At 35.6% G+C, this 26,308-nt stretch overlaps 1 protein-coding gene across 4 annotated transcripts in view; it reads right to left on the bottom strand.

Annotated features, from left to right (window-relative positions):
- The window catches only part of LOC143236784 (dystroglycan 1-like), a 112,447-nt gene that overhangs the window by 24,799 nt on the left and 61,340 nt on the right, over positions 1–26,308 (bottom strand). For 3 of the 4 annotated variants that reach the window (XM_076475339.1, XM_076475340.1, XM_076475338.1), the window contains exon 2: positions 7,878–8,289. In XM_076475339.1, the coding sequence (XP_076331454.1) occupies positions 7,878–8,156 (279 nt within the window). In that variant the 5' untranslated portion in view covers positions 8,157–8,289. Of the gene's footprint in view, positions 1–7,877; positions 8,290–12,137; positions 12,314–26,308 lie in introns of those variants that run through there. The other variant, XM_076475341.1, reaches the window with a different exon arrangement.

The following is a 26,308-nucleotide window of genomic DNA, read 5'->3' as shown; positions in this document are numbered from 1 at the left end:
TGTGGTCCACTTCAGTAAACGATAGAGGACAGTCTGTAGCTGCCGCTCAATATACCTCATGTTCGACGACTGACATGAGATGTGAAAGTCGTTGACATAGAGCCCGTTTGCAACAGTGAGGGAGTTGTTCAGTGATGGCATTAATCTTTATAGTGAAAAGTGTAACACTCAAACCACAGCCCTGAGGGACTCCAAGTTCCTGAAGGAAAGAACGGGAAAGTGTCGAAACCACACGACTTGGAATCCCATGCCCATTAAAAAAATTAATAAAAATGGGCAAATGGCAACGTAGCCCATATATATGAAGGTTTCGCAAAATACCATAACTCCATGTTATATCATATACCTTCTCAGTGTAAAAGAACATTGATACAAGTCGTTTGAGAAAGGCTTCTCTGATTGATGTTTCAAGTCGAATCAGGTGGTTCATGGTGGAGCGCTGTCGTCGGAACCAACACTGGGTGGACGAGAAGAGATTGTTTGATTCGGGGAACCAAAGAATAAGGACTATGAAAGGCATTTATTTTTAACTGAATAATACTAAACCAGGTATATTTTAATCAATTTTCACATGTACATATTCCCATATGACCGAATATTTTATTTGGGTTCATCCTGTACTGGGAGAAAATAAAAAAGCTCTTATCTAAAATTACACAAGTAAAATACATATATCACGGAACGGAAAGGAACACCACACACACACACTGATAAGCTGAGAAAGTGTGTTGACTGGACTTTCTTCGTTAGTGCAAAACTGAGGTTTGGAACATGACGATTTACATTAACAACTGCACTTAAGTTTTAAAACAAGGTTAATAATGACGTTAGTAATAATGGAAAAATATTTTTACAGGAAATTGTCGACATAAAAATAACAGCAAAATCAGAAGGTTCCTTTCTTTTACTGAAAGGAACTGGATATTTTAACCTAAACAACACACGTGGGCTAAAAGACAAGGAGAGAAACTTCAAAGGATTTAAGTATAGTCGTCATTAATTTTGAATTAATGACCAGAAGAAAAGAAGCCAACCAGCAGTACTCACAGTTACACATGATTAGTCATTATCTGACTGGAATAACGGGATTAACTGTCACTTATACACATTCAAAAAGGAATGTGTAAAAAAATATTCAGAAAAGTCAGTCTCAAATCACACGTCTTTTGATCAGCAGGACGAACTAACTGTTAGGAAATGCTCGGTCTTCTTTAGGAATAAAGCCACTTGTCATCGGGACTCTTCATATGTACACTTATTCGCTTAATTAAACAAAAACAAAACATTACGCCAGAAATGTGTTAATTTGCACTTTCTTCGCCCCAAAAGAAATTACCCTACAGTTAAGTATAAAAAGCATCAACTGGACTCTGACTCTCTTTAATTTCTGATGTTACAGATTCTTTGCGTTTAGTAGTCCAGGTGCTTTGATATAAATATATCGTGATACATCGATATAATGTGTAACAACTTTTCTGGCTACAGAGGTCACCGACTGTAAACTTTCATCTTGTTGGTTCTTTAAAACAAACTATTATTCCTCCTTTGATCCAGGCCCGGCATAGCCTGGTGGTTAAGGCACTCGACCCGTAATATTACGGTCCCGGGTTCGAATCCCCATTACATGAAACATGTTCGCCCTTTCAGTCATGGGGGCGTTATAATGTGACGGTCAATACCACTATTCGTTGGTAAAAGAGTAGCCCAAGAGAGTTGGCGGTGGGTGGTGATGACTAGCTGCCTTCCCTCTAGTCTTACACTGCTAAATTAGGGACGGCTAGCGCAGACAGCCCTCGTGCAGCTTGGCGCAAAATTCAAAACCCAAACCCTTTCATCCAAATTCTTGTTATCTACAATCATGTTTTCGTTATTATTTTATTTATTTTTTTTTTTTTACAATTATCATTTGAAAATGCAACTGTTGTAATTATACATTACTGAACGCCATATGATTGCTAGTTATTAATATAAAGTTGTCTTTGTTTTTGTCCAATCCCAGATTTTAGTACTGTAAGTCTATGTGCATCATATATAAATTATTTATAGTGTAAATATATCCCCCCCTCAAGAACTTTATAATTCTGCAAGAAACTATTACAACTATGTAATCAAAAACAATGACTGGATATGCTTGTAGATATAAATATACTAAGAAGATAGTGCGTTAAAACAATTATACGGAATATCTGCTACTAATTTAAACTCGAGAAAATAATGAACAACATGCAGGTATAAGGTTGGTAAACAAGCTTTATAATATAACAACTTGGATCACACAAAAAAATTAAAGAACAGACAAAGCACAGTTAACATCAGGAAATAACCGAAAAACTCAAGTCGTAGTTCATCATTGTAAAGATTTCTATGTAGATGTAGGAGGAACTTGATTATCTTGCCTGGAAATGGGTCGTTCGCTGATTCCTGCGATGAATCAAAATCTTATAGTTCCAGTTTTACATATCCTAGTGACAACAGAATAGTAACAAACACGTTGAACTGAACGTCCTGAAGTATTGTGTCTCCATTTCCTTTTCCAGTTCACTCAAAATATAATTTTACAATTTACAAAAATATAGTACGACTTGTCTTTTCGTGCCCCGATTTATCTTTTCAACACGAGTATATCAAATGTACTTTAATTACAATACTACTCACGATATTCAGAATACATTGTGTTGTAACTAGTTTTAGCTTATTTACATATATATTGTTGTTATGCTTTCTTAAATTCGTAGCTGTAACCATTGTTTTAAATAAAATTGATGGTTCGGTCTAATCAGTTTTACATGCGTGTTTAATAAGTTAACTAAAAACAACGTGCTAATAAATTACAAAGTTATTTTTCCGTCAATTTGTTCAAAGTTCAAACATCCACACGCGTGATTTGTTGCACCGAGCTTGTCTACAGAAAACAGAAATTACAGTAAAAAAAAAAGATATATGACACGCATTATAAATAAATACAGCCATCCTAAAGCCATTTTATCACGTTTTATACATACAAAAGTTCGGAAATACGTACATCAGTATACATAGTGCTTTACTAACAGCTTCCATATACGTAGCAACCTGGGAACGATGTAATTAACGTAAAGGTGTATTGAGTTGGAATTACAGATAATGAAATTCAATTATACATACCGGCTTAACAATAACCCTGTAGTCCAGTAATTCGAATATACTCTTCAAACAGAAAATGTAAATTTTTCCAGTGCTATCTTATAATGCTGATTATCTATCTTGATTCCAACGCCGAAAGCCGGTAAAATATGGTATAGCAACAGGCGTAAAAACTGCTATGAAGTAAAACAAAAAAAGTTAACTGCAGATGTTTTTCACCCCCTAGATTCCTCTTAAATTATCCACTGCGGTCCGAAATCAGAGGTGCGTAAAGGTTTTTTTTTCACACATTTATAATTTTGACAGCAAAGGAAGACTTACGAATGGAAGGAGAGGTCACCATCTGTAGTTAACTTGCTGCATGTATGCGCTTGAATATGCAAGATTTTTTAGATAATTCTTTACTTCATTCATTGACGTGTATGTACACACATAGCGGTTCAATATATCTATTAAAGTAAAATATTTTCTATTTCATTATTTCCCAACTCAAAATCGACTGCACCCTAATAACATTAAAAGAGAGGATATAACAGATGGACATGGCGGGAAAAGTCTGATTTTCAATTTGATTACCCTTCGAAGTTAGACAACCAAGACTGAAAGTTGTAAACATTTTGCTTCACGTCATACATGGTTATATTATAGCGAGATGCGTGTTAGATTTCGTACTTCTCGAACGGGGGTAACTAAATTCGGGAAAACAAATGTCAATATTCTCACCACAGGAAAGATTTAGGATTTTAAATATTCCCTTTCAAAAACTTATATAATATTAAAACGTGATTTATTATCTGTGTTTTGATGTCAAGTTTATTCGTATACCATGATAATTATGTAGTTAAATTAAATTTTAAATGTAACTCATTAAAACGTTGTGACATGCGCAGACACCCCTGCCATTAGTTAGCTAGGCTGCGTATTTCGTTTTACCCACCAACATGCTTGGTTGAACAAAATTGAGGAAGAAATCGAAAACGTATCAGACTCCCAGAGCCTCAACGAACGTTAGTTGAACAAAAAACGTGACCTGCTTAACTAATAAATAATTTTGAGTTCATTCTTTGAAGTCGTGTACTGCTTCTTTTTTTTTTTTTTTTTGGCAACGTCTTTTTTTTTATTTTTTTATTTTTCTAACGTTTTTGATTAGATACATTATAACAGAAACGTTCAGCTAAGAATGTTATTGTGTGGTAATATGCCTTATTATTAGGCTAATATTTGCTACTCGTTTTACATATAATAATGCACTGATTTGTAGCTAGAATATTACACCACCCACCAACAACACTTGGACTACTCGTTTACTAACGAATAGTGGGATTAACCGTTACATTACAACGCCCCACGGCTGAAAGAGCGAACATATTTGGTGTGACGGGGATGACGTAATAAAAAGCAGTTAATCAACAATATCTTTTGTCATCTCTTAAGTTACTATCATTGGATAGTGTAATTGTATTGTTATTATGATAGCGACTACGGTACCAGAGTGAGAGACGCGACCTTAACCATGAACCATTGTGAGTGAAAGACCAGACATTCTAACCATTAGGCCATGCCCGTTTCATTTTTACAAAAATCCTGTCGAAGTATATCACAGCTATTGTCACCATTTTACAAGCTCTTCATCTTCTTAGTATAACAAACGTAGTGTGTATGTTAATATCTATGTATGTTACTAAAAAGCCTGTGTCGTCTATTGACTGGCACCAAAAAAAAAAACAGTATTTAAACTCAGACAATTAGAAAAATAAATGTGGTATATGTGCGACAACCATTTCTTTATACATGAAGGTTTGATATCTTTATTGATGTATTACTTACAAACTTGGGTTCTTAAAACTTATTTTTCAATAAAAGCAGCATTTTTAGTATATGAAAACATCGCAGTTTATTATTCGAAAACTGAGGTCTCTACATTGAATCATTTTGACGCAATGAATTGGATATGATTAAAGAACAAACACTTTCTACGTTGTCCTTTCTAAAACCAAAAATTTACGTTTTTTTTAAATTTTATTTTACTTGAAGCATAAATACTACCGATCAGTATTAACTTGTTCACACAGCCGCTCGTTGTCAAGTAATCCTGACAATTGCTCTCCACCAAATACATGTTTTGGTTAACTGAGTGGGACTTCTAATTTGATATTGTTTAGTAATTTTACTTTGGCACTGTATATCAGTCGCTATCAAGATAAAACCTGTATCAGGTTGAAGTTTTAAATACTACCGAACTACTGGTAAAATATGGCGGGTACTCTAAAGTATTCGGATTTAAAATGGGAATAATTAATGTAATACTACGACCTTTGTGCTACTATTTTTTTCTAAAAAACGCGTGTCCGATACATGGGACTTGAACAATTACACAATGTGTACTTTAAAATGTACTTTCTTTTACTATGACCTTAATAGTACATTTTTGCTAATTGCACGTGTGAAAATTCTATTTCTTTCTTTCAGTGATAATATAAACATTTATTGGTAGTTGGCACGTTCAAGGTAATCCTAACGCGACAGAAACTTCGGGAAGTGGCCACATCACTGAAGAGACTTTCATAATTTGACACGATATTAATTATGAACATTTAATTACTGTCATGGTTACTTAATCCTGCACCTCAACAAAGGTTTTGTTGTACCCAAACCGAACAAACTTTTCTCCTTTTTCAGGATTAGGGGCATGTCCCTGAACCCAACTCTTCCGTTGAAGATATCATTGTGCGTCCCACGGGACACTTACTTCACACAAATGGAAAAAAATATATAAAAATTACGTCACCAGTATAAAAGCAAACAAATGCGTAGCTGAGGCGAACAAGTCGTATTAGCCGCTGGGTTTCAGCTTGTATGTACATGAACATGTAATTCATCCCAGATGTATTTCACCACATGAAAGACTGCAATTAAACGGTTTCAGTACTGGCCAAGCTTGTATCCTGTACCGTTCACATAAACTGTTATTTTTGTGGCTTTTTGTTTTCGTTTAGACAATGCAAGCTCTGAGAAATCCGCAAAAAAATGAACACGAAATTAACCGCTTATTTGTGGCAAGTTTACATACGGCAGAAGAACACATTTTAAATAAATCTCTAATTATAAGGGGTCTGTCTAGTTATCTCACAACAGTACATGTGTAAGGAGAGGAGTCTTAGAAGAATTACAGTCAGTATAAACAAGAACCAGTTTCTCCTGAATAGCAGGGCCATTTACTTATTCTTGATGGCGAGAAACCCAGTTGAAATAAAAATATATCTCAACGTTTGGTACGAGAGTTAACCTTTGTTAACCTGACGATGACCTAGGAAGGTCGAAACATTGTTCTCTGCTTATCAATAAGTGTTAATACCCTTACAAACCGTTCTAAGGTACATTTTAATTATTCGTTTCCTTTCAATGAATTAAAAGAAATGGTAGATTTGCAAGTCTCGCTGCTTCTAATTTTTGTTTCTTATTCATATTTCTCGGCAATTAAGTTTCTCTAACTGTTATTCAATGTTAAGTTTAAAAATTATAAACCTTGGTGAAGAAAGTATTGTATGATATAACACTGATCTACAGAATAAGATTCATTTTCATGTTATGACAACCAGAACAGCTACACCACTATACTTAAAATATAAACATTTTAATATTTGGTGATTATAATAATGAATTACTGTTTACTTCAAAGCTGTAGTATACAAGATTTTAACTCTGTCGAATTAAGACAGAATTTTAACTTTTTACATGCTAAATTCTAACTTATGAAGATAAATGACTAGGCTTAAAATAAAGAAAAAAAACACATGTAACGATACATGCATCGACCGTACACTTTATAAAACTCTCTCCTCTCTCACACTCATGCGCACAACATCCCTTTACCTAACCGTTCATATTATAATTAGTATATAAAATAAAGTATTAATATACTTTCTAACAGGACCGTTGTTATCACATACCTTCTCTCTGAAAGCATTTTAAAGGCATATGTAGAATATAGGCAGGGTTTACCAATAGTGGGAAACGAATGAAATCTATCTGACCACTAACTGTTTGGGCAGGCTTGAAAAATGCAAAAGATATCAGACCATGCCCTTAGTGATCTGTTTCGGTAACAGCAGTTAGGGTTAAATGAGCTCTGATCATACTAAGTGAATGATGCAAAATAATATAATATAACAAAAAAGCATTTATTTTTTAAATAAATAGGAAATCGCGATTTCGGTGGGTTTTCAGTGTAAAATGAGTACAATAAATTAATTGAAGCCAATGACGTGCCTTAGGAGTTCCGTTTTCCTTGTGGGAGGCACTGACCCCATTTACAGGTATAAATGTACCGACCACATTCACTCCACGATGTTACATTTCAATAATGATGGCCAGAAGCTCTTCCAAGATGACAATACACCAATCCGCATTGCTCTATTGTCCAATATTGGTTTGGAGGGCATGACAGTGACTATGATAATCCTTCCCCAAAACAACTGTTGAGTATCTGTCAACATGATTATCTTTGGGATACACTTGAATGCATGTTCATCATAGTAATTCGGCGATGCCAACTGAATATCAACTGTAAACTCTATGAATGAGCTGCTGTCAAACAAGACACTTTCTGACATTGTGAGCTACATCAAGTGTTATCGTGGTGATGGAACCCGACAGCTGGTAGGTGTTTTTACAAATATGACCAATATATCACATAACACCTCACTCACAAAAAGTATTTTAAAAACAAGATTAAATAAAACCGATACAAATCTCACCTTGTAATGATCCACTTGTCCCGTGAAAGCATCTTCAGGTATAGAGTAGTTGAAAAGTTTCCCTATAGTCGCAGTGGTGTCTGGTACTCCCCAGAACCTCTTTACTTGTACATCTTTCTTCAGCAGACCCTGGAGTTTATTGAAACTCCCCGCCTGAGTAGTGTTCACTGATACACACGTCATGCACAATAACGATAGAATTAAGACTATCATCTGTACACTTTTGTAACAGAAGTTCTTTGGTAACATGGACCTGAGGAGGTTAAACGGTAATTTCATATTAGTGAAATGTGTGGTAGAGTCGGATAAAACCCCACAAGGTTATCTGCTTTCACACTGGATACGTTCAATGAACCTTTTTCGTCAAAGCATGTTTCCAGGAAATTGTTAAGCAAGATGATTTTAACCAGTCCTGAAAAAAAAAAGATAAAAAACCTGTCATGTTTTAAATATAATGAAGTTTATGTCAACAAACACACAGAGTTTATCAAACACAAAATCAAATAACTTCACATGCACGTCTTTATATGTACGTAAAACAATTAAACACAAGTGCATGCGCAAAATACACAATTAAAAATAATGATACACTGAATTAGCGTCAATAGATAGCGGTTTCGTGGTATTTACATATAAAGTTTCACCTTCATTATGAACAAGAATTTACAAACAACTACTTCTGAACTTGCTAATGAAAATCGAGCGAGTTCATTCAGCTGAAGAGAAATGCATATATTTTAAAATTATTACACAAAGGTTTGCACACCATGATTAATTTAAGCTATTAGGGCGACTAACATCCCTGAATACGTACACTAAACTTTACGTGACTCATAGATTCGCGCTAGCACGCAAAAAAGCTTCGATTTGGGGTCATTTTACAAAGCGATTTCATCAATTTATTTTAACTCTACATGACACATCTGATCTTGAAAAGAATTATTCGGAAATCCTAAAAATCGTTAAACACGGTACCCAAGTTATCAATACAACTAACAAGGAAGCAGATAATGAAATCCGAATAATTATGTCTATAAATGTCATGGATAGTCGTAATAAAACAAACATTCCTCATCTACACAACTATCGAGTTAAGAGGTGTGTCACGATTCTACATCTGATCAACGAACTGTCTTGGATTTATAGGAAATATAATTGTTTAAGCACAAACCTGCACGGGTATCGAAACCTGGTTTCTAGCGGTGTGAGTCCGCAAAGACACCGCTCTGCCACTGAGAAGCGATAAATATGAATTTTGTATTTTAGAAGTAAAACACGCATGCCCGAGAAGAAAGATTATTTTCTTTAGTAAATCTCAGATAACTGTCGATTTGTTAAGTATATAAAACACTTACTATGGCAGGACAACAAAGGTTTTTCAGACATGATTATTAACACAGTTCACATAAAGTTCACAAGTGTAAAAACGTTCAATAATTTTGTAGCTAGAAAAAGGGAGAAACAAAATCATAAAAAGTGGGATGTCTCTTTCTTCTGAAGTGATTAAATAAAAGGAACTTATTTCCATTTCGAAAAAAAGAAATTTAATACTGAAATTATGATAAAAACGTAGAAACAAAAACTACGATCAATAATTTTGTTTTTACATGGGTTATTTGTTTTTGAATTTCGCGCAAAGCTACTCGAAGGTTATGTTCACTAACCCTCCCTAATTTAGCAGTGTAATACTAGAATGAGGGCAGCTAATCATCACCACCCACCGTCAACTCTTGGGCTACTCTTTTACCGATGAATAATGCGATTGATCGTCACGTTATAATGCCCCCACGGCTGAAAGAGCGAGCATGTTTGGTGTGATGGGGATTCGAACCCGCGACCCTCAAATTACTAGTCTGGCACTCTACCCCACCTGGCGATGCCGGGTCGTTTTTTGTTGTTGTTATTTTACAATGATATACTACGACTACTCCAAACGTCTAATTTAACAAGTTTGCTCGTTACTGTCTAACAAGCAGTAACGATTACACCCTAATCGAACGATTTACTACAGCTACTAGAAAATGAGCAATCTAGTGTCAAATACCTATATCGAAAGTGATAATAGTATGGTTCCTTGAATATCTATTCCCTTTACTTGTCTTATACAATACGACAGATGTAGCATAGTTGCTAAATTAGGACTTTTTTTTTTGACTTATGGGTTCGTAGAATGTCTAATGGCATTGCAGTATTTTCCCAAAGTCATCTGATTCCTGATCAGTTCAGTTCTGCATGTACAGTTACCGGTTAAGTGCGAGCCAGAACACGTATACTTATTCCATGTTTTTAACGTGCGTGTCTAACTTGTTGGTTACAATTTATTTTGTAGCTCTTAAGCTTTACGAAGTTCAATACCTGACCTATATAACAAAAAAACTGAGGCAATACGAAGCATACAACACCCGTATCTTACTAAGTGAAAAAAAATCACCAGAAATTGCCTATTTTTTGTTTAAAATTATAACAAACATTAACAGATCAACTGCGAAATACAAGCCCTCCTCTTCCCTGTTGCGATACATTGCACAAAATTGTGATCTTATAACACACAAGTGTTTGTGAAACACGTTTGTTAACTGTGAAAAAAGCTTTACAAGTTTTTGGCATACGAGGTCTATTTTTTGACACCGTATAGATGCAACTTGGTGTAAAATACATAATAAAAACCCTAATAACAATACTTAAGATAAACATTATTTACTTATAATAATGCGACACAGATAAACGTTTCGGAATTAAACAGATTTCACTTTTAGTATCTAAAGTAAAATAAAATAATTACATCACTTTTAAGTACAAGAAATACATAGTTTAATAACAGTAATTTAAGCAAAGCTACAACAAAGATTAGACGAGTTACAAAATACTGCACATTAAATATGCAATTTAAACGAAGACTATATTGATTATCTGTGTTCCATTGTGTTATAAATAATGTGGTTTATCCTGGGTATCGTTATCCTTCGTTTTCTTCTAACCATATCAATTACTAAAACCTTTATAACAGTGTTTCGAGGTCCAAAGCTCCCTATTCGATATATTGCTATTTTTCATTTTACCTTTAACCCATTTGAACTCGAAAGAAAAGCACAATTATCATACCGCAAAGTGTATTTATGTAAAAAATTGACCTTTGACTCTTGTAAAATCAGCCAAAAGACAGAAATATCAACTGCGTCCGCTTTAGTCTGCGAGGGATTCTCATTTCGATTTAATGACAAGGGAACTGCAAACCAAAATATTTTTTGCCATGTCAATAGTCAAGGAGCACCAATTGTACGTAATGAATACATGCAAAGTGTTAACAAAAATACATACAAATACTATTCATGTATTCACTTACAATCATACTTAACAGGAAGAAAACGTACCAATACCACACTTAAAAGAACGCGCTAAGGACATTAAAATGTCAGTGGCTCATTGATAAAAAGTATTTTATAGCATCGTAAAGAAATAACTTCTCTTACGAAGGGAAAGAATTGGGGAAGGGGACTGTGGGTTGCCTCTAGTACACAAATGGTAGAATGCCTTAACAAGAAAACATTCTCTTTTAATCTCACTCAATCTGTCACAAACACTTAAATCTAAAACTAAACAATGAGTTATAGCGTATTAACAATAGCAACATATCACAAATGTCCTTTTAGTTTAAAGACCTACAGCGTGGAATTAGGCATATATTAGTAGATGTAGGCAATTGTTATGATTGAGAAAAGGCGCACTTTAGAGGGAATAAGTATATGAAAGCAGGGATTTGAGCCCACCCAGCAATTCCTCTGAGTTTGTCACTGAAATAAATACTTTTATTCTGTATCGATTGCCATCAGTACAACAATCACTCTGCGTTTAACGAATTTTAGTGTGCCTTTAACAATATACATAATTTTACATACAATAATATACATCGTTTTCAAACGTTATCCTCTTAATATATTTTCAATCTTCTTTGTTTTGATATCCAAATGATAAACTGTTTACTGTGATAAGTCAGAAAAGAAAAAATATTTGCACCCTTTTCTCAGTTCTCTCTCAGACATGAAGTAACTGAAATGAATTACACATTCACCTTTCTAGGAGTTCCAAAATACATCACGTAAAAACTTAAAAATGAAACATTAGAAAACGCACCTCTGTTACCTTAAAGAGACTTTTTATTTCACTGTAGAAAGGCACAAATAAGATTAGAATCATCAAGAGGGCGTTAAAGTAAAACCCTCACATTATACAAGAAAAGTGAAAAGAAATGGGCATGCTTACCTAGAGGCCATGAGGTATTCTAATTTGATAATATTATGAATCTATTTAGAGGAAGGGGAAATGGGAGTGTTAAGATGTCGAAAAAAAAGTGGTTAAGCCTAACGTGGCCTAGATGTAGTAACAGAATGCATTTATCTTTTAACAGCTGCGTCACGACTTATAAAACCAGACGACCAGACGCAAATTCCTTAACACAATCAGGCGCGGTGCCAATTGCCCGAAGGAGAGTCAAGGTGTACATTTGCTGAAATCCTTTATAATTATTTAATACTAATACAACTTGCACAGTTACACTGGTTTCTAATTTCGATATTTTGAAAAAATACGTAATAACGCACTACCTATTTTACAAGGTTTAATTTCACTGACAAAAATGTATATCACTAGGATACTATTCATCTAAATTTGAAAGTAGCGTGGAGCAAACAAATTTTCTTTGAGACAACGCTATGGACGCCATACGCGTAACGCATTTTACATTTATATTTAGCCCAATAATATACTACTAAAATATGGCTAACAAAAAAATGTTGTCGGAACTGTAGGGTTCAAAAGATGTGGTTTCGAAGGATTAAATAACAGGCAGAGTGAGTTAGTGTGCGTGTTTTTATTATAGCAAAACCACATCGGGCTATCTGCTGTGTACACCGAAGGAAATCGAACCCCTGATTTTAGCGTTGTAAATCTGTAGACATACTGCTGTACTAGTGAGGGACAGGGGCAGAAGCGAGGCCAACATTTCTTCACTGACTTTCTAATTGAAACTTGAACCAATCACCGAATTCCCTCGATAATTCTTCGCTAGATTTAATTATACATGAACATAAATACATTATACATATGACACACACACACTTTTTTCAACTACACCAAATAACAAACCAGGTCGTTCAATAACCTAGTACAAAGTAACATACAGCCATTTAACGAGTGCCAAATTTAGAGATATCTTCAAATGATATTTTAAACATTCATAACTACTGTAACTGGAATCCAATTTGCTCTTGTAGTGAAACAGTGAAACGCCGTTTCCTACAAGTTGTAGGGTAGGTGAAGCGAATAAATCTTGCAAACCTATAGCTACATTGTTGCTATAATATGTGTAACCTTGTAAAAAATTTTAAAATCTACAACTTCCAACACAACCTTGGGAAAAACTTGATTAGCAAATGTTTGTTAATACCAATTTCCATTAAAAAATCTGTGTACGATTAACACATACTATCATTTACAAATCTAAAAACTTCAATGGATGTTTGTACAGACGAAAAATTTATTAACAAAGGTATGTGCAACAGAAACGAAAGTTTAGTCAGAATACCGCATTACAGAATACTACATTAAAACAAAAACTAAACAAGTTATATTACAATTAGAAACGTTCAATTTAACTTGTGGTTTTACGAAGACTTAATGGTACATGCAATATCACTGAAAATGTTCAAATATTTTAACGTTTTATTATTGTTTAGCACACTTTTAAAGCTATAAGCCCACAGACTTGCCACTGAGCCACCGTGGGGCCCCAGTAAAGGTTTTGTTATATTAAGAAGCTCGATCCTGTCTTGATTCAGTTGCCAAACGCGTTATTAAACTATATTTATTAGAAATGTATTAACTAATAAAATTCATATATTGTACAAAACTATTTTGTTTTAGGTATTAATAACTAAATTAAGTACCTCTATCTTTTATCTCTTACATTTTTGTAACAAAAAATCTTTAAATGACTAAATAAACTATCATGTATTTCTATATTTGATAATGGCTGGTGCCTTTAACATTAAGTTTCCCTGTTCCACCAATTTTGTGGCTTACAGAAAAGTTTGAATTGATTATACCACCAATGGTCAGAGAAACTACTGCCATGTATAACAAATTCATAACCTAAGTAAAAAGAAATAAAGATTTGTCGTACTTGAAAAGTGGTTAGAAATTGTAGTATCTCGTATAAAAAAAATCTGATTAGTTTATATTCACGTGGACTGTAATCAAATGAAATATAAAAAAAACAAAGTTTTTCTTAAAAAATAAATTTTAATCGTATTTAAATGCAGACGTACCTAGATAACACTGATTAATGAATATACGTAAAAGGGGTTATCCTCGTCACCACAGAAAGGATAAGCTGTCAGAGCACCCATCGTTCATATATTTACCAAACTGTGGGATTGACTGTAACATTTCTAACCCCACATATCACGGATCGAACTTTTCGACCATCCTCAGCCCAGTACGCCAAACATTGGGCTACACCTTACCCAAACAAATACATTACTAAGTTATTGGTTTTATTCTTAAATGAATTTTATAGGTAAATGTTAAACAAAATCGTGAATTTCGTTCTTTAACTGACGAAAGATAATCAGTTTTTTTCGTAAATGTACAGTGAATGAATGACCTTCTACGATTTGAGGATGCAGTGAAGAGTCTAAAAATTTCGCCTAACTCTTCAAAGTTCACATATGGATTGCCAGATAACCTGTTAAACGCAAGTTTATAACATCATTAGCGATTTTTTTTTTAATTTTCTGCTTCAACTGATTTATAAAACTTTTTGTCAAGGGTGACTAAACTTAGACATTCTGTGGCTTGCAGACCATGACCAGAGAACAAGTTCACACAAGAGGGTTACACATCTTTACTTCCCGATATTACGGTATCACAAGCTAAGCTTCATATACCGTTTGATTTCAAATTCACGACTGCAAATTAAAAAAAACCATTTGTTTTTTTGTCTGAATATCCACCTTTACCCTCACTAAAACAACTATGTACAGATTTTAACATTCGTAGCTGATATCCATAATTAACAGTTCGTACTCTCAGTGATCTGTCGGATTACAATGTCCAGTTGATTAGCCATCGTTGGTCCTTTTTGTGAAGTAAACGAATCAGTCAGATTCTCCATCCTTCTCGACCTGGACGTAAAAATTCCGAATTTCTGCTATTTGTATTGAACAGTACAGTGAATTGACAGCTCTCTTCATAAATGTGTGTGTTGTGTTTTGCAGTTAAGTCAATTACGATTTTGTTCATAGTTTTTAGCATATTTTATGGACTTCAGAATAGCCAAAGAGTTATGCCACATTGTATTTTTCATTCCAAGCTAATTCGGTTGTGGAGTCGAAGCTACTCTGTTAAAGAGAAAAAAAGTGATGCCTCATGTTTAATTAACGCAAATAAATATACCAATATTATAACAATAGATGCCCAAAGTAAAATCAATTTTCAGTCTTCAATGGCTGACAGCCATTTTGCTTCAACAAAACTTTTGCAAATACAGAATTTGTGAAGTTGTACGCTTCGTTTACAGTTTCAAAGTTCATGAAACATGTTGGTTAGCCAGAAGTGTGAGTCGAGGGGAATGAATGCCCTGCGTGATATTAATCTCTGAACTCTTAAGATTTTGTAATAAGCATGTGCAGTATGACCTCATCGTAAGATATTGTAACGTCGTCTTTTAAAATTACCGAGTTGAACTGTACTTTGGGTGCAAATATAGTTGAACAACTGAGTTCTGTTCGTATATGACATACTAACAAAGGGTTTTTATGAAGTGTCTGTGTACACAAATCAACGAAACATTCACAACAAATAATGACATTTATTTCCCTACAACAACAATTAAGTTCAAACTTAATGGAGTTTCGAAGTCAATGGTTATATTCACAAATCTGACGCCACCGGTGCTATTACTACTTTATGCCCAACGTGCTTTACAAGTCCTTATTGACACTCATTGTAATACACAGTTTTATAACTGGCTATGATCAAAACCTAATCAGGCTGGGCGTGGCCTAGTATTTAGCATGCCGGATTGTGAATACTAGGGTTCCATATTTGTATCTTATCGCCAGCATTTTGGAGCCATAGGTGCTTTATGAAACTAAAATCCACGATTTTGTTCGAAAAGCCTAAGAGTTGGAGTTTGGTGTTGTTGATTAGCTGTCTTTCGTGTAGTTATTAGATCAAAATTAGGGACAGAGCAGATAGCACTTTATAACATACGGACAGAGGGTAAAAAACCAACAAAAAACGCGCAGCGTTTTGTAATACAGCTAAACCGGTTCTTCAAACAAGAAAAAAAAAAGAAAAACAGCGCTATAGTAGAACTTTGTTTATACAGTGCAAGATCACAAAAATAAGTCAACTCCAAACAAATCCACAACTTCTTGTCAACAAGTTACAAAAAACAAAACAAAATTAACCTTATCAAAAAGAACACAAGCTACTTAGACACTTCAATTTGCAGATTTAAATCACTTGTGATTTTTATGTTTCCGCAGACAAGAACACTGTTTTTATATTTTTCTCCTTCTTCCAAACACTTTTCAATAAACCGTCATTTTAATTTCTCGGATAATTAACTTGAAAGTTCGTAAAATTATGCCAAGGTCTAATATACCTTTTTCTCTTTTACTTAAGCCTTTTTAATGGCAATAGAATTAAAACTCAAACAACCCAAATATGTTCGAGTTCCTGTGCAATCATATTTACAGCAACCAAGAAAATAATATTCATGCGCAAAACACATTGAGATACAAAAAAATCTAGATTTGGTCATTTTTAAGAGGGGAGCCAGAGCTCAACAAAAATCATAATTTGAGATTTTGGTAAACTATTCGGCCATATTTTGACCAATTTCAGGGGATATGGTAGAAGAAACTTCTTAGAGATCACACACACTGACAAACAAAAATAGGGGACTTGCTATTTTTAGTAATTATAGAGAAGGGGTTCAAGATGACAAGAAGAACAGTTTTAAGGTTTTTTAACAATTACGCTGGCGTATTTCGGCCAACTTACGTGAGATTTGGTACATATATACACTTACACGTAACTACAGACACAAAATGGGGGATATTGCCATTTGGATCAAAAGTGAAAACAACAAAAAACATACTATTAGGGATCTTGACCAATTACTTTGCCATATTTCGAACAATTTACGTGGGATTTAGTTCCCAAATCCCAAACATGCATGTAGACAAGCTTACAATTTTTTGTCTATTGCTCAATATTTTAGCAACGAAAGCATAATCTGAAGTTTTCTTGTGTTATTCATGTGTATATGTCAACAGATTTGTACGAGATTTTGTACAAAAATACCTTCTTGTGAGTTCCAAGCAGTGATAGACATTTTCAATTTTTGCTTCGCACGATTTTTCTAATGTCAAAATTGGCCATGTTGGGATTGCGAGGAGACATTATTGGCCTCTAATTTAGAAATGGTTTGAAAAATGATTGATATATGAAAATGACCATTCAAAAGTTCATTATAAAATCACAAAAGCACATTCAATTCAGTTAAGCCAGTCATAAGTAAGAAATGCTAAAACCCTATCAAATGAGGAAAAAACAAAAACATACAATTAACACCATTAAAATCATGGGATAAATACAACAATACTTCCTAACAAAATCTACTTCTATTTATACAACACGTTTTTATCTGCGTAAAGTTCATCTGCAGGCTTCACTTTAAGCGACAACCGAGAAGATTAACTACAAAGTTCAAGTTTAAAGCCGAATTCCTGAACACATCGTCGAATACTTTATTTAATTAGCTCTACTTTTCATCTTCGATAACAATTCTGAGTGTTTCATCCAACTCTCCAACTGAAGCATGTGGAACAAAGGTTACACCACAAGAACTTAGATTTACTCAAACGTTTGAGCAACTGAGCTCAAACTATAGTACTTGACTTACTGGACAAACACAGGTCGATATCTGTGAAGACGAAACCAGCACGTCAGTGTCAAAAGAGACATACTATAACATTATCAATTGTTGCAGTTGTTATAATTATAAAATCAGTTGCAATACAAACTGAGTATTTAAAAAGCCAAAGTCAAGTGTATGAAAATACTCAATGATAAAAGTATAAATACTTTCCACGAGATAATTTAAACAGAACTTATTACTTTAAAAGCTGCATTACTCAGTAAATGGTCTAAAGCTTTTAATACAGAGTTGTAGGGCTGTATTATCGGTTTTTGTTGTTTTTCTGCTTCTCTTCTAACGAATATGGCTATAAAATGCAGATCACTTCAATTGTCTTGTGTAATATCACTAGTAGATGGCGCCACTCAAAATGTGCAAACTAGATAATCACGAAAACCGAAAATTCACAAAAGAAACTCGAATAATTAGGGGTAGATTGGGGCGCTAGCCTTACAAAGTGTGTAAAATTATGTACAAACTACCAATTTAGTTTTAATAAACTGTTTATTTCGATCGTGAATTTGTCACTTCTGTTGTCGTTTGGGGATTGTTAGTCCGTGAACTCACTGTTGACTCACAGGTAAGAGTTTTTCGGAACCTTTACTTTGTACCTACTATAACTGAATACTGGTTGGTTTGGTGTTTTATAGCACAAAGCAACTAAGCTATCTGCGCCAAACATCCGGTAAAAAGTTAAAGTAAATTTAGTAAAATTCGAAGAAGGAAATTAAAGTAAAACAAAGTTTGAAAAAATAAATAGCATTAAAAACCAATGTTTACATATAGTCTATAGCGATAAGAGAAAAACTACAGTAATACAAGTTGTAAAGGACTTTCTATAACATAATTCACCAGGAAGACAAACAGGTAAGTTCAAAAACCATCGTTAGTCACTTGAAGTGAGCCTTTCCAATCCTGATTCCGAGTTATTTGACGTTATGGTCATTTTCAGAAATTAAAGTACTAAAAGTTTTAAAAGACTTTTAGCAAAGGTTTAATTACAACTCGTCAGGAAGATTAACGAGTAGTTCAAACAGTAGTGTTAGTCACCTGAAGTTGGCCTTTCCAGGCCTGGTTTCGAGTTATTTAACGTTACAACCATTTTCTAATTTCAAATCGAACCAGATGGATTGTGATTCTTAAAAGGGGATTACATTAAACATGTCTAATGTATAAATTAAAAATTTAAATAGCATTAAAAAGATTAATAGCCTTTAAAAAACTAAAAACATTTCCAACGTGGATAGAGTCACAATCACCAATAACACTGTAACGTTATGGACAAACCTTGGGACAGAACATGTTTAAAATGGTGCTGTCGTTATGACTCTCAACGACGGCGAAACAGTAAAATGTAGCTTATTGTGACCTGCGTGTTACACAGAGAACACATTAATGCATCAGTTCCAGAAAAAAAGAAAACGATGAGTAAAAAAACTGACCAATTCGTAGTCTAGTTAGAACAACTTCCTCTTTCCGATCCTTACGGAAACAAGACGGCCAAAGTCCAAAATAGGGTTTTATTTGGAAAAGCTTGTTTTCGCGTTACTCACTCCAAGTCGATTGCTAACTATAATTGCTAAAAGGGACAATATCGGCAGGTTTCAGAAATATTTCCTGTCAAAAAAAAACATACAAAATGGTAGGAAGCAACCAGTGTTTTGATGTTATCCAGATTAGAAAATAAACCTCGACAGTTCCATTGTATCAAGGGTGCCATTTTTATTTACGTGTAGGCGAATTTGGCGGAGAACCCTTCTGTTTACGACCATATCTTTCTTTCTTTATTGTTTCTATTCGATGGAGGTCTGTCAACCTCCATGGATCCTGCTCTGGGTCGATTGGGCAGGTCTTTGCTGTTGGTAGGGGATTCCAATGACTGAGGACGTAAGCGAATGATCGTTTTACACCTTGGGGTGGGAGAAGATGTATCCGAGGAAATGCCTGTACCCAGAAAGAAAGAAAGTGGATCTTGGGATTTGTTGAAATGTATGTAAGGGACAGAGATGGGTGTTAAAGTTTATTCATCAACTTTTTTACTCAGGGGGGTCAAAATACTTTTCATATGGTTTAAGAACGATTCTTTTGGAGGCAGAGAGATCCGTCTGCACTCCCACTGTAGTAGTGGAACGAAGTGCAGCAGCATACGTCTGAAATGAAGTGATGGATAGCAACTTTCGAGCCTCAGGATAAGTAATGTGATGAATCGTTTTCAAATGCTGCACCTCTTTTTCTTCCAACCATTTAGGGCAAGAACGAAAGTAGGACGGGTGAGAGCCATTGCAATTGATGCAATGAGGGTCTGTTTCACACTCACAGACATCATAGTCAAAGCCAACGCAACGAGCACACGTCAAGGAACCACGACATACTGTCTTGTGTAACCGAACCGATGACACTGGAAACATCGAAGAGGGTTTGGAATGTATGGCCGTACCATATAATTATGATAACCTGCCTTGATGGTGGCAGGTGGACGTGGTGATGTAAATGTCAGAACGAGGATATTGGTCGGCATCGTAATTCCATCTTTGCGAGTGGAGATACACCTCACTGCAGAAACTCCTGAGTAGAGAAGCCAGAGAGAATCTCTGACTCATGGATGTTCTTCAAATCCCTCTCAACAATAACTCCTCGTGATGACTTGAAAGTAGCATGAGGCGTAACCTCAATAGGTATATCCACAATTGCCTTTGAATGCAAGAAGAATTCACTGTGTTGAGATGTGGATGTTTCTACCAATACGTCATCAGATTGAAGCTTCTTTACTGACTTTGGAGATCCAGCAAGTCCCTTTAGACCCTTCTGAATAAAAAAGGGAGACATTAGCCCTAAAGGTTTGTCTGAAAGAGAATGAGGTACAACAAGTGTTACAGATGTTGAAGATTGCCGTCAGAATCTTCAAATCGTGGTTGTTTACCTACGAATTGTTTTTCAGTTTTATTTAAGTTTTTTTTGAGGATCCATAAAAAAAGGGAAATTTCGGTACCCACTGACCCCACCCACCAAGGAGCCCTAGGAGGGGACGCACTTCAGTGCCAAACAAGGACACTGCAGCAACGCTAGGGTTTCACAAGCACTATACCCATTCACCAGCATCAGATACAATGTTTACAACACCTGCTGAGAACATCCAACACTGGTACTTGGTTGACCCTAGCCCAAGTGGACCAGCCGATTGACCCAAGGGGAAGCCACCTCAAGGCCGTATGTCTACAGGAATTCAAGGACAAAGTGGCGTGTTAGGGTTAGACCCCTCAACTACCAGGATCTTCTCCGCTTCACAGATCATCATGCACGGCAAACATGCGGGTGGATGTTTAGATCCCAGAGGAGTTAAACTGAAAGAACAGAACCTTCCCCAGTAGGTCCCCTCACCACGTACTGCAATCCACACCGAGGGGAACTGAATATTGAAAACAGTCCACTCTTATAACAAATCCACATCTCCAAAGTGCCGAGTGTTACTGCTTTCTTACGGAGTATCAAAAGAATGTTTGTTTTTGTTTTTGAATTTCGCGCAAAGCTACTCGAGGGCTATCTGCGCTAGCCGTCCCTAATGTATCAGTGTAAGACAAGAGGGAAGGTAGCTAGTCATCACCACCCACTGCCAACTCTTGGGCTACTGAAAGGGCAAGCATGTTTGGTGGGTCAGGGATTCGAACCCGCGACCCTAAGATTACGAGTCGAACGCTTTAACCCACCTGGCCATGCCATCAAGAGAATGTAAGTATGTACATACAAGGCTAAAATCCGGTGTTCCATTTCTCGAGGTGGACACAGCAAATAGTTCAATGCAGCTTTGCCTTAAAATAAACTATATTTTTTTGCTCTGACGAAATATAAATTGCTGTAGCCAACACTAACCATTAACCTATACTTATTCCTCACTTAAGTTCTTAAAACCTTTTAAGAGTGAAAATATACCCTACAATTAATTTTTTTTTGTTAATTACTGCAGATAGCTAATCACCAATTAAAGATAAGGTCACTCTAAAATGGAATAACCACGTACAGGTGCAACAAAATGTTCTGAGCCATTATTATAAACCACGAACACGGTTTTCAACTTGTGTTCAAATAAATGCTCTCCAGAATTCATTAACAGAAAACACTTCAAGCTTTGAATAACAAAAGGGCTGGAGCTCAGTAAGGTGTTAATGTTAAATGACATCTATGCTGAGTATATTCGCATCAAGATATCAGTTGTTGATGTAATTAATGCATGATGTATATTGCCCAAATAAAAACTCCAGCAGAAAATTGTTGATTTAACACAGCAGAGCATAACCCCGACTGTCACTGGTGCTTTTATAGAGGCTGAAAGAGGAAACTGGCATGTTGTGACCGTTACTTTTTACTTTAGTAAGTGGGCCGAGGACTTGTTACTGGTTGATATATTAGTATAATCCATCACTAACGAACTGGTGAAGTATTGGATAACTATTCAACTCGCCCAGAGAAGTCTACGTAAACAAAGTGTGGTTAATTTAACCAGTTAATTTTTTGTGTGAAAAGTGTTCAGTGTTAAGAAATCAAAAAATAAAAAGACGACTTCAGTAAAACCGACTCTGCCCTTTTCATTACAAGAGGAAAGGTCAATGTGATCTTTTGTTTCGTGTTCAACTTGACCGTTAATATTCTATCTTTTCATATTTATAAACCTTTACATAATTTCTCTATTCCTATTAACAAAGCTTGTCATTTCATGCAATTGTTTTGATCAAATATAACTACCTTTGTCCAAAACTATTTCATACTATACATAAGTAGATTTTAAATCACGCTTTATTATTTCTTGCATACAACTTAATTTTAGCAAGTCGTAGGCTTATTCAATCATTTAAATGTTAAAAATGTATTTGAATTGATTTTGCTCCATAATTATCAGGTCATCCCATGTTTCCGAAAATTTAATACAGAAAGTGCATCATCATTTCTGTCTTTGTAGAAGGCTTTAATTATTAAACTATGTAAATAAAAGAAACTAACCCAACTCCACTTTTTCACGTCATTAATCAAATAAGCGTTTATGAAGATTGATGCATCGGAGGAGCACAGGCATATAATGCTTCATGAGTGCAATAGTGTAGCAGAAACTGCACGAAACATTCAAGGTGTTTATGATGCGGAGTCTCTAATAGAAAGAAAATGTCAAAGGTGGTTTCAGAAGTTCAGATCAGGTGACTACAGCTTAAGTAATGCGCCAAGTTCATGTCGTCCTGTTGAGATTAATGATGGCTTGTTGCTGGTTGCACTTGATAAAGGTTGTGCCGTAACACTTGAAGAACTAGCATAGAAGCTTAATTAAACCCATTCAACAGTTCACTGTCATCTGCAACAGCTTGGAAATATGTCAAAACTTGGAAAATGGATCTCCCATGACAGAAGCCAACCTTAGAGCAAGAGTGAACGTAACTCACCTTTTTGGACACGTTAATGACTGGAGATGAAAAATGGATATTTTATAAAATGTTAAGTGCCACAGACAATGGCTCAGTGCAGGTAAACTGGGTAATGCACAGCCCAAAATGGACCTTCACCCTACGAAAGTCTTGTTAAGTGTTTGGTGAGATCCACATTGAGTTGCTGCCACTCAATGTAACGATTACATCAGACTTTTATTGTCAACAGTTAGAGCGCTTGAATGTTGCACTGGAAAAAAAAAGGCCTGCTTTAATCAATCGTAAAGATGTTTTGTTACACCAGGATAATGCACGGCCCAATACAGCAGGGATCACATCTGCAAATACTGAAAGCTAGACTGGGAAAAACTTCCACATTCTCATTCTCCAGTCCTTGCCCCATCTGATTATCGTCTATTCCGAAGTTTGCAGAACTATCTTGATGGAAAAAAGTTTGGAACACATGAAGATGTCAAAACTACCCTCTCTACGTTCTTTTCCTTCAAGCCCCAAGAATAATATAGAAGTGGCATTCAGAAGCTTATGGATCGTTGGCAGGAAGTAATTAAAATTATGGAACATACAGCGTTTTCTGAACCTAAAATCGGACATTACTTAAGGAATGACCTGATATTTAAGTTACAATATGTTTGACGTCATAAATTAAAGTATAAAGAAAACTAAAATCACTACTGCATAGTAATGAAAAATACTTGTGTATGTCATCTAATGTAGAAACACAAACAGTGCTTTTTAAATAAAACATTGGTACAAAGACTGGAACTGGTTTCAACGTTTTCATGTGTCGTACACAAAATACTGTGCTCCTACATTGGTACAAAGACTGGAACTGGTTTCAACGTTTTCATGTGTCGTACACAAAATACTGTGCTCCTACATTGGTACAAAGACTGGAACTGGTTTCAACGTTTTCATGTGTCGTACACAAAATACTGTGCTCCTACATTGGTACAAAGACTGGAACTGGTTTCAACGTTTTCATGTGTCGTACACAAAATACTGTGCTCCTACATTGGTACAAAGACTGGAACTGGTTTCAACGTTTTCATGTGTCGTACACAAAATACTGTGCTCCTACATTGGTACAAAGACTGGAACTGGTTTCAACGTTTTCATGTGTCGTACACAAAATACTGTGCTCCTACATTGGTACAAAGACTGGAACTGGTTTCAACGTTTTCATGTGTCGTACACAAAATACTGTGCTCCTACATTGGTACAAAGACTGGAACTGGTTTCAACGTTTTCATGTGTCGTACACAAAATACTGTGCTCCTACATTGGTACAAAGACTGGAACTGGTTTCAACGTTTTCATGTGTCGTACACAAAATACTGTGCTCCTACATTGGTACAAAGACTGGAACTGGTTTCAACGTTTTCATGTGTCGTACACAAAATACTGTGCTCCTACATTGGTACAAAGACTGGAACTGGTTTCAACGTTTTCATGTGTCGTACACAAAATACTGTGCTCCTACATTGGTACAAAGACTGGAACTGGTTTCAACGTTTTCATGTGTCGTACACAAAATACTGTGCTCCTACATTGGTACAAAGACTGGAACTGGTTTCAACGTTTTCATGTGTCGTACACAAAATACTGTGCTCCTACATTGGTACAAAGACTGGAACTGGTTTCAACGTTTTCATGTGTCGTACACAAAATACTGTGCTCCTACATTGGTACAAAGACTGGAACTGGTTTCAACGTTTTCATGTGTCGGTACACAAAATACTGTGCTCCTACATTGGTACAAAGACTGGAACTGGTTTCAACGTTTTCATGTGTCGTACACAAAATACTGTGCTCCTACATTGGTACAAAGACTGGAACTGGTTTCAACGTTTTCATGTGTCGTACACAAAATACTGTGCTCCTACATTGGTACAAAGACTGGAACTGGTTTCAACGTTTTCATGTGTCGTACACAAAATACTGTGCTCCTACATTGGTACAAAGACTGGAACTGGTTTCAACGTTTTCATGTGTCGTACACAAAATACTGTGCTCCTACATTGGTACAAAGACTGGAACTGGTTTCAACGTTTTCATGTGTCGTACACAAAATACTGTGCTCCTACATTGGTACAAAGACTGGAACTGGTTTCAACGTTTTCATGTGTCGTACACAAAATACTGTGCTCCTACATTGGTACAAAGACTGGAACTGGTTTCAACGTTTTCATGTGTCGTACACAAAATACTGTGCTCCTACATTGGTACAAAGACTGGAACTGGTTTCAACGTTTTCATGTGTCGTACACAAAATACTGTGCTCCTACATTGGTACAAAGACTGGAACTGGTTTCAACGTTTTCATGTGTCGTACACAAAATACTGTGCTCCTACATTGGTACAAAGACTGGAACTGGTTTCAACGTTTTCATGTGTCGTACACAAAATACTGTGCTCCTACATTGGTACAAAGACTGGAACTGGTTTCAACGTTTTCATGTGTCGTACACAAAATACTGTGCTCCTACATTGGTACAAAGACTGGAACTGGTTTCAACGTTTTCATGTGTCGTACACAAAATACTGTGCTCCTACATTGGTACAAAGACTGGAACTGGTTTCAACGTTTTCATGTGTCGTACACAAAATACTGTGCTCCTACATTGGTACAAAGACTGGAACTGGTTTCAACGTTTTCATGTGTCGTACACAAAATACTGTGCTCCTACATTGGTACAAAGACTGGAACTGGTTTCAACGTTTTCATGTGTCGTACACAAAATACTGTGCTCCTACATTGGTACAAAGACTGGAACTGGTTTCAACGTTTTCATGTGTCGTAACGTTTTCACACAAATACTGTGCTCCTACATTGGTACAAAGACTGGAACTGGTTTCAACGTTTTCATGTGTCGTACACAAAATACTGTGCTCCTACATTGGTACAAAGACTGGAACTGGTTTCAACGTTTTCATGTGTCGTACACAAAATACTGTGCTCCTACATTGGTACAAAGACTGGAACTGGTTTCAACGTTTTCATGTGTCGTACACAAAAT

Source organism: Tachypleus tridentatus, chromosome 13, assembly GCF_004210375.1.
Source record: "Tachypleus tridentatus isolate NWPU-2018 chromosome 13, ASM421037v1, whole genome shotgun sequence".
Taxonomy (NCBI): domain Eukaryota; kingdom Metazoa; phylum Arthropoda; class Merostomata; order Xiphosura; family Limulidae; genus Tachypleus; species Tachypleus tridentatus.
This window is presented reverse-complemented; position numbering and strand designations above follow the sequence as displayed.